The sequence below is a fragment of the Populus alba genome, chromosome 5 (genome assembly GCF_005239225.2).
Source record: "Populus alba chromosome 5, ASM523922v2, whole genome shotgun sequence".
Taxonomy (NCBI): Eukaryota; Viridiplantae; Streptophyta; class Magnoliopsida; order Malpighiales; family Salicaceae; genus Populus; species Populus alba.
The window spans coordinates 6,254,281-6,263,885 of NC_133288.1; the positions used below are offsets into that span (position 1 = coordinate 6,254,281).

The window sequence follows — 9,605 nt, forward strand, 5'->3', positions numbered from 1 at the left end:
AGTATAGAGATAGCGCGGTTCTTATTGGGTGAGAGCGCCACAAAAGGATAATTTTGGCTTTGGAGGTGTTTTTTGGACTCGTTCCGGCCTACGTGTCTTTCGTTAAGGATTTTTTTTTTATATTTGACAAGAAATAATATAGGTGCTTTTATTATAGTTCGGCAAAGGTTGCCATGTCCCAATTCGGGTCAAGTTCGTGATGATATTCTTTTGCCCTTTTTTTTTTCCTTTTTTTTTGTGTTTTCCTTTTTCCTTCCACAGAAAATGTCACCTTTTCACCATTTTGGGTGCAAGACGATTTTTTTTTTTCTTTTTTCTTTTTATTTATGTATTCAACTTAGTTTCTTGAATGAAACCAGTAGCAAAACACTTATTGCAAGGTCTCTAGACACGAATGCTTGTAACCATGATTTTGGGTTGGTTTTGAAAAGTTCAAGGCAGCATTTGTTTTGCAGTAACACTGTATCTTTTAATAAAAAAATTATTTATATCAAAAAAAATTTTTCATTTTAATGTGCTGATAACTTCGTAAGATGACCTAGTTAATTTAATTTTTTGTGTTTTAATTAAAAAATAAAACCAAACCCAGCTCAGCTTTCAAAATTGGATAATTGGGATCCATCGACCATTTATTGGCACCTGTCAGCACACATTTTCATAAAAACTTAATTTTTTTATTTAAATTTAATTTTTATATATATTTTTAAATGTATTTTGAGATGTTAATATCAAAAATAATTTTTTTAAAAAAAAAAAAATTTTTTTTTTATAAATTTTCAAGTATAAAACAATTTAAAAAATTACACAGCCATGATCACCCCTTAAGTTAGCTGGCACACACATACTCGCAAATAGGCTTGAGTGCACAGCTTTCAATGATTTAAAACACCACTCTGAAACTTTAGACGAATTGAAAATTTTCCTCAAAGAAAAGAAGAAAAGAGCATGTGCCAAAAAAAAAGGGAGGGTTCGGAAATCATCATACCAACTTTTGCAATTGAACTATATTAATGTTACAAGAATAAAAGAGCACAAGGCATTGGGTATATTCATAGTGTCCTGCAGTTTGCCTTGTAAGATCCAAAATGTAACCCAGAAAGATTCATATGCACAGATTTTTAATATATATTCCTAGGGGGACTACATTGGGTTAACTTGAATATTAGAGACATGATTGCAGAAGGGGGCATTGCAAAAACAAAAACAAAAAGTGAAAGTAAATCATGGATTTTCTTATCTGTTGAAAAGGAATGGTCATCTCGGACCGGACAATTCTACAGCATGAAGGTTCTCAGTGGAGTCAAGGAGCCACTCAGAATTTTGACATGGAGCCAAATCAAGATCCTGGCGGACCACCTCTACCTTCTGCCACTCCTCCCATCTCTCTGCCAATCCATCACCTTCAAGCATTCTCACCACCTCGGACATCTTAGGCCGGTCCATTGGGGAGCTTTGGGTGCAGAGCAATGCTACTTGGATTAATTGTTCTACCTCAGAGTCGACATAATTGTTCTGCAGGTCTGGATCAACCAGCATTTCCAATTTCCTCTCTTTTAGGAGTGCTTTAACCTGCAGAACTTGCAGAAGTTTTGATTAGTGAATGAACAAATGTGGCATCGACAAGTCCAGCAGTAAGAATGAGAAAAATATCAGCGAAGTGTATGACTAAACCCAGCTGCAAGCACGAAGTTTACATCTGTGAAAAGATATGCATTGTCCATGTTGTGCCTAATGAGCCAACATAATCACTAAAGGCACGACCTTTCAGCAACTTATATGAAGAGTAAACAAAACTGAAATTATTTAATATCAAGATGAGCTGTAGTTGAAGCCCATCTGGTTGTTCCAAGAAAGTTAAATTCATTCTGTTCTCTCTTCATAAATATATGAACAAATCCCTCAGTAATCAGCATGATAGATCAGGTCAAGAGTGCCAGCCGTCATTGGAGAGGAAAGAAGAGAGATTCAGAAATAAGAGGTATTCTAGGTTGACAGTTTTCATTAATCACAAATCACCATATGATGATAGCAGCAACTACCTTTGAGTCAGCCATTTAATAGTAAAATTATACCCTGGATGCTATTTAAAGATGAATTCCACGGGATAACCAAAGATCCCTAGTATTTCAAGAAGAGAATATTAAGGCCAGAACTATGATGCTTCTCCTAAGGCAAAGACAAGGATTTGAATGGTCAAAGCAGGTTAAAAAATAAAGAAATTAAGCTAAGAGATAAAAGGTGGTGAGGAACAAAATACCGTTTCCTATCTATCGTCCCAATAAATCTCGTAAGGTTTAGAAACACGTGGGAGTAACAAGGAAACAACGAAAACATGGAGTTACAAAAAAAGGCATGGTTTGTATGGAAAAAGAGAAGTAAACAAGCAGAGAAAGTGAAGCAGGTTGAAACACAGATTCAACTGACCAGAGCCATGAGCGTTATGGAGTGCATCCCTGAACAAAACAAGGTCCAGATATACTATCTCTATATATATCCAAAGTAACACTGTTGAAGCAAGATTATAACATCACAAAATAAACTTTTGCATCTTAACACATATAACAGAAGAATCTGGCAAGTAGTAACAAGCAGGAAGGCAGTGATTTTATTACCCAATCAAGTAGCATAACATCATCATCATTGGCAAGCCTGGCAAGATCAAATGCGCGCTGTCCAGTGATAAGCTCTAAGAGCATGATCCCATAACCAAAAACATCAGTCTTCTCAGATGATTTTCCCGTGGAAAGATATTCAGGGGCTATATGTCCAATGGTTCCACGCACAGCAGTTGTGACATGGGTATCTTTGTAGTCCATAAGTTTAGCCAGCCCAAAGTCACCAACAACTGCCTCAAACTCCTCATCCAATAATATATTTGCAGCTTTCACATCACGATGAATGATCTTTGGGTCACAATGATCATGCAAATAAGAAAGACCCCTTGCAGACCCCAATGCAATTCTCTTCCTAGTTGCCCAATCAAGAGGGGCTTCTGATGTGGGGCGTTCTACAAGAATACATAAAAAAGGATCATGAGTACCAATTACACACAGAAAAGGTGTTCCAAGTTAAAATTCCTATTGATATAAATGAATTAGTGAGGTGATGGGGGCATGAAAGCAGCAGAAACTAGAATGAGCATTAAAGCTTAACTCTAGTATAAAAACCACAGACAGGACTAAACCAAAGTGGTTGCATGAGGTTTGTAGCATAAGGGTAGCAGACATGGCCTACATGACCTAAAAGCACGGGAAAGGACCAAAAAGTGAGTACCTCTTAGACAGGATGCAACACTTCCATTAGCCATGTATGGATAAACAAGCAGCCGTTCTGTTGGTGTCATGCAAAACCCACGCAACCGCAGGAGGTTCCGATGCACAGCCATGCTGATCATTTCTACCTCTGTTTGGAACTGCAATTCCCCTCCAGGTGTCCGCTCCTCTTTCAATCTTTTTACTGCCACCAATGTGCCATCAGCCAGGCGTCCCTTGTACACCTTACCAAATCCACCTCGGCCAAGAATGTTCTTGTTGCTAAAACTATCTGTTGCAACCAATAGTTCTCGCAAAGAATACCTTTTGAGCTGTCCCAAATGGACTTCTGGATCTTCTTCAGCTGGAGAAACAACAGAGTTAAAAGAACAATTGAGGTCCAGTCATTAAAACTAGTCTATTTTGAAGGTGAAACACAAACCAGGTACATCAAAAAAAAGCTCTATCGGTCTCCTTCGCCTCCAATATGCAAACCAAAAGGCTGGGGCAGCAAACAGCAAAGCAGCACCAGCAGCCACTCCACCAGCAATTGCTCCAGTGGGGTTATTTTCTCCTGAAATGATAATTTAGTTCAGTCTCCTAATGCAAATTTGTTGGAACAAAACTACAAAACATTGATTTCAACAGTAATTTCCACCTTCTGATGATAGGAATACGCTTACAAAGAAGAACTTCTTTTTGAGAATTTGGTAATTAAATAAGGCTATTAGTGCAACAAGTGGCAGCTGCAACATTAAATTAAAAAAAAATCTTGAAATGCATGTGCAGTTATAGGAATGATTGTAGTGGACAGAATAAGTAAAAATCAAACACCAACTATGCCCTCGTAAGACACAATATGAAGATCATCAAGCTGAAGATGAGAAAAAATGACAGTATGAAATAATTAAATTTTCACTATTAGTGCCAGAGATTACCAGGATAAGAATCAGTTGATGGTGGAATAAATGGAGGTGGTGGTGCAAATGGTGGAGATCCAGGGCAAGGCTTCCCCGTAACTGGGCCACAGAGGTCCAAGTTATTCACAAAGCTGTTAAAGGCGATTCCAATCAGCTAATAGTTTCATTTTGGACATCCAGAATTCCAGGTATAGAAAGTTCCAATTGTAAGATGGCAAACCTGATGGGAGTAAATAGTGAAAACGAGCCATTGTCTGGTACAGGTCCCGAGAGACGATTATTTGACAAGTCTCTGCGACCAAATTTGCAAAAAGTTCATATCACATCATTACAACCAAGACAGTACTGATGGCTGAAAAAGAGAAGAAGCACTTACAAGACTTGAAGGGCAGTGATGTTTGTCAAGGACAAAGGTATGGAACCTGACAAGCTATTGTTGTTGAGTCGGCTATCCTTGCAGAGACACACCAAAAAAAATGATAAGTTTCCCCTCTACCACTTTAGCATGTATTATTAAAATCCTGCTGGAACCAACATGTGCCCACAAGCACTCAGGCGCACAAACAATAGAGAAGTTAGAAATTGATAAAATTAGGAAAGAAAAAGGAATGGCTCAGCACTTAAGTTCTACTCCATTCAAGCAGAAAATAGAATCATGAAATCACCTCAAGGACAACTTGTGAACTACACCAGTCAAGAAGTCCTTTTGCGATTACTTACATGCTAGATTGCGCAAATGAAGCACACAAAGTTCCCTTGTTAAAAATTAATAAATGGAATATCATGCTACTTTCCTTAAACATAAACAACCTTCAATTAACTTTTCATGATTGTAAGGGAGAGTGCTCCAGGCGGAGCCACAATGGGGAAAGAGGGGGCAATTGCCCCCTTAATCTTTTTTTTTTTTTTTCAAAAAAATTTTTTATATTAGAATTTTAATATCATAACTTAACAAGTTTAATTTTCTTTATTAGCTACTAATTGATCCAAGCTCTTCTTCTTCCTTTTTAAACTATTGTTCCTACCACTCTTCCTTCTACAAAATTTCTCTTTAAGTCCTAAACTATTAATTAGTTAAGTAACATTTTATGCTTTGTGCTTTATGTTTTAGGTGAGTTTCCTTCATTTTTTCAATTCATTCCATTGTCTAATTTTAGTTTTATTCCTTTATAATTAATTATTAAAAATGTTAGAGTTTATGATAATTTATGGGTTTGTTAAATTAATATGTGTATGGATAATATTATATGCACATGAATATGAATTGAAATGAGTTTTTGATGAATTAATATGTATTTTGTTATGAATTTCATATGAAAAATGATGGCGATCAACTTACTAGTGATTAAAAATGAAGTACTAGACACCTCAAAAAATTAGGACACAATAAAAAAAAAAATATATATATATATATATATATATTAATATTTATATTTAACCCACTTGCATAAAACAACAAGTCAACAAAGAATTGTTGCCAATAATTTCACTAGTCCCTGGAAGATTTAGAAATAGATGAATGAAAGTTTGATTGTATATATTGTGAAAGAATATCTTTAATGAAATTAAGAATGAAGTCATTATGAAGTAGTTTCAAAATATAAAAACTTGAAAAGAATAATTATAATGTAAGTTTTTTCATTTTAAAAATATTCTTAAATTAATTTTGCTTGACATGAGTTAGTACATACATTTCAAATTGATTTCTCTATATATAACACATGTCTATATAATATATATAATATCAGATATTTGTTAGTAATTTGCCCCCTCATTTTAAAATTGTTGGCTCCACCACTGGCTCCAGTATCAAGGATAATTTAGTTCAATCTGCAGAACAGTCTCAAAATGGAAGGCAACATGATACTATTTGAGTTCACACTGCTGCTTTTACATTGACTTCCTCATATCAAGCAGAAAAGGAAAATAAAAGGAAAAGGAAAGGAAAGGAAAGGAAAGGAAATTGAATGTGATGAAAAAAACAAACAGAGAAAGAAAGCAGTTATGAATTCCTTGGTGCTAAGCAATATCGGACCCTTGTACTATTGTTCATGGGTAAAATGCTGGATAGTAAGGCAATTATGATGCTAGCCGTTCCTTGACAAATTAAGCTTCGTGGCTTAAAAAAACGAGCTTTGTGCTAAGCAGTCTTTTCCAACAAACAAACTAAATGAAGTTCTAATAAGCAGCAATGAATCCCAAAGAGCAAAAATTATTGAAGGCAAGGAAAAGGATGTTTATTCATACAGAAAGCGAAGTTTCGTCAGTTTGCCCAGTGTGTCTGGAATAGGACCACTGAAACTGTTCAGGTAAAGATCCAAGCTCACCAAGTTTGTCAGATTCCCAAGATCACTAGGAATTGGTCCACTTATGTTGTTACCATAGAGTTCTCTGCATGTTAAAAATGAATCATAAGACATTAAAACTTAAAAGAAAACATTTATGATGCTAAAACACTACAAACTAATAAAATAGTTCAATAAAAGAGAACCATTAAGAGCATGTGCCCGCACGCAACAATAATAAAAAGAAACTACTGTGTACTCATCTCTGTGGTATTGAACTTGTATCCTCTTTAATGTTGTTATTAATATAGCAATCATTCAAATTTTGATTCTAAATGATGTGCATTGTGATGACCTCCAAATTTAAACAAAACACAGAAAAGAACACTAAATAATGGCGATCATTATGCTCTGAGTGAACTAGTTGATTCATTGCATTCACAAAATCCATTTCTCGTATAAAACAATAGCAAACTTAATTGGGAACTCACCCAGTCATTAATCCAATTAAGCACTACAGATTTGTTGTGTGATAACTCAGTTAGCTAAAATAACTTCACTAGAAAGAAGTACTTTTGTATAGTATATACAATATAAAAAACTTCCACTCAACAAATTTTATTCAGGAAGGTTAACTAAGTTTCCTAAGACTTCAATCTCTATTTATCCATGTTCATGCTGTCCTCCCCTCTTTTGAGAACAGGAAAGAAAAGTAATAATTGATATGACAGCAACTTGATATTGTCAGGCATCACCAATAAATGCATGCCTACAATTCACGTAAAAGAATCCTTTTTCATGAGAGAAAGATGATTAGAGAGGTAGTGAACATTGAACATAAAAATTGTCAATCAAGAATGCACAAAAAAAAATGCAGTTCAGTGTTAATAGAGGCATAAAGAGTAGCAGTTAGCCACAAAAAAATACATGAAAACAGAGTGCTTCTAATAAACATTCTTCATGACGACTTACAGGTACTGTAAATTCTTAAGCTGGCCAACCTGTGGAACCAATTGACCAGATAAGGCTGCATTGCCAAGGTCACTGTAGGAGACAAGAAATGGTGCTTTTAGCATATAGAAGATCATAAAACAAGCATGGTTTACTTAACGAAGTGATTGATTAAATAAGGTTGCTTACACTCTAATAACACTATTGTCATTGTTGCATGTAACATGAAACCATGTACAGGGGTTAACAAGGGTAGGATCCCAGCTCTGCAGGACATTGTTCGGATCTTGTAAATTTACCCGTAGATTACGCAATGCATCACCTGCTTCAACCGCAATATTGAGACGTGAAGGTCAATCATAGGAAGAAAAGGGCAACAAGAAGATACAGCAGATTTCTAAGGCTTGGAGGTAAAGTTACTCAACTTCGCATCAGCACTAGATTTTACCATCTCTGATATTCTCTAACAGGCATTAAATGACCCATTACACCTGACTCTGTCCTACAAGTTTGGGAAGATGTGCTTTTTCAACCAACTTAATGACATGAGAATAGGATTGCTTTCAAGATATGAATTACAAGCCAATTCTTGTGTTTGTGTTGTCTAATCTTAATGTCTCAATCAAATCTCCATATGCTATAAGCCCATCTCCCACTGCATTGAAACCCCTCTTTCTTATCTAAGTCAAAGCAAAAGAACCTAACATAGCACTTTGAAGCAAACAAAAATTGAACTCAGGCAAGAACTAATTGAAATTTTAAAACATTCAGCCCACAAAAAGAAAATGAGCTGCCAAATCCTTCTCGTGCAATAACTTAACATAAAAAAATGACAGTAATTAACACTCTCTTTGATCTGATAGGAAAATGACACCTTAATTTAATAAGACACTACCATAACAGGTTCTGAGAATCAAATTTATTATATAGAGCCTGTCATTATCTAATATAAGAAAGTTTCTTAATTGCACATCCTATCAATAAAACACCTTAAAAATAACTCACCAGACCAATCCAGCTCCATAAACACAACAATAAAGCATTAATTCCATCCATCACTGTTCAAAATAACTCTATACAGCCAGCATTCAATAACACAACAACTTAACAAACAAAATCCATAATTCCACAGACTTACAAAGGGCCACAAAAATTTATTGATGAGTAACAAATAAAATATTCAAGAAAATAAGAAACCAGCAAGAACCTTCCATATTGGCAGAGATCCTTGAAAAAGGGAGTATGAATACCACCAGGATCATCCACAGAGTAATCACAGAAACCCCAGTTTGTCTCTCCATGAAAATTGACAAAATGAAAACTGACAGTAACCCAAAGCCCAAACCTTAGCACCTCATTTTAAAAACGCATAAAGAAGTAAAATTTCACACTCATAACCCTCCACTACCCACCCAAAAGACCATCATTAACGAAGACTAACAAAAAGGGTAGTTTTCAAAAGTAAGTCTAGTAGCCTTCATGTCAAAAAAGTGGTTTAGATTAAGTAGAGAGGTTTTTCTTTCGTTAATGTGATGAAAGAAGATCCTTGAAAATCTTCTTTCCAAATAAATGCTTCAACTTTACTGTACTTTTTGGCCAGAGAAAATGGGTTTGTATTGGGTATTTTTTTTTTTTTTTTTTTTGTCAAGCTTTTTACGGAGAGGGAGAGAGAAGGTGGCGTGCAGTGGTGCAGCGACAGCTTGGGTCCCAGTCAAAGCATGCAAATGGCAAGGAGGAAGTGCAAAAGGTGAAAGAGTAAAGTATTATTTAATTCCTATGTTTTTTTCGTTAATTACTTTATTGTAAGGGATCCAATATTGAATCTCTCTAATCTTATATCTGTTTGTGACTTGGTTTTATTTCACTATTTTTTTTTCTTAAAATGTCCTTCATTTTTATCAAATTTTCCAATCCCACCCACTACGAACAAGTCATTTACATTTAGAAAAGGGTAGCTCGGAGATTTTAAGAAGACGACAGTAAACTCTAGTTCACTCTGAGGGACTAGTATATAGTTTTAATGACAAAACAAGCCATCTTACAAAATCATAAGAAATATAGGGACCAGCCTATAATTTACTCTGAAGTGAACTACGTTTGAGAGTCAAAGGAAAAGCAAGGTGGGGTACGTGGTGCCACCTCGGATTCAGTCAAACAAACTTTCATGACACTCTTGATCGAAACAATCAATTATTACC

The 9,605-nt window shown here is 35.4% G+C and overlaps 1 protein-coding gene across 2 annotated transcripts; it reads right to left on the reverse strand.

The window, feature by feature from the left end:
- Window positions 1–966: 966 nt before the first annotated feature.
- Window positions 967–9,128, reverse strand: LOC118039370 (somatic embryogenesis receptor kinase 2). 2 transcript variants are annotated; one of them, XM_035046067.2, is made up of 11 exons: window positions 8,615–9,128; window positions 7,597–7,729; window positions 7,429–7,500; window positions 6,499–6,562; window positions 4,548–4,624; window positions 4,392–4,463; window positions 4,190–4,302; window positions 3,694–3,825; window positions 3,274–3,615; window positions 2,613–3,007; window positions 967–1,569 (listed from the first exon to the last, which is right to left on the reverse strand). In XM_035046067.2, the coding sequence occupies exons 1-11, from the start codon at window positions 8,706–8,708 to the stop codon at window positions 1,255–1,257; spliced, it is 1,809 nt and encodes a 602-aa protein (XP_034901958.1). In that variant the 5' UTR covers window positions 8,709–9,128; the 3' UTR covers window positions 967–1,254. The 2 variants fall into 2 exon arrangements, with proteins under 2 accessions (XP_034901958.1, XP_034901954.1); XM_035046063.2 differs by having other exon boundaries at window positions 4,548–4,619; window positions 6,419–6,562; window positions 8,615–9,127.
- Between the last annotated feature and the right edge of the window lie 477 nt (window positions 9,129–9,605).

Bases quoted from the DNA above. Each gene is read 5' to 3' on its own strand.
- LOC118039370 (XM_035046063.2), bottom strand. From the start codon at position 8,708: ATGGAGAGACAAACTGGGGTTTCTGTGATTACTCTGTGGATGATCCTG. The intron at 7,730-8,614 runs GTTCTTGCTGGT...CGGTTGAAGCAG, and splicing joins GATCTCTGCCAATATGGAAG to GTGATGCATTGCGTAATCTA. The intron at 7,501-7,596 runs GTAAGCAACCTT...TGTCTCCTACAG, and splicing joins GACAATAGTGTTATTAGAGT to TGACCTTGGCAATGCAGCCT.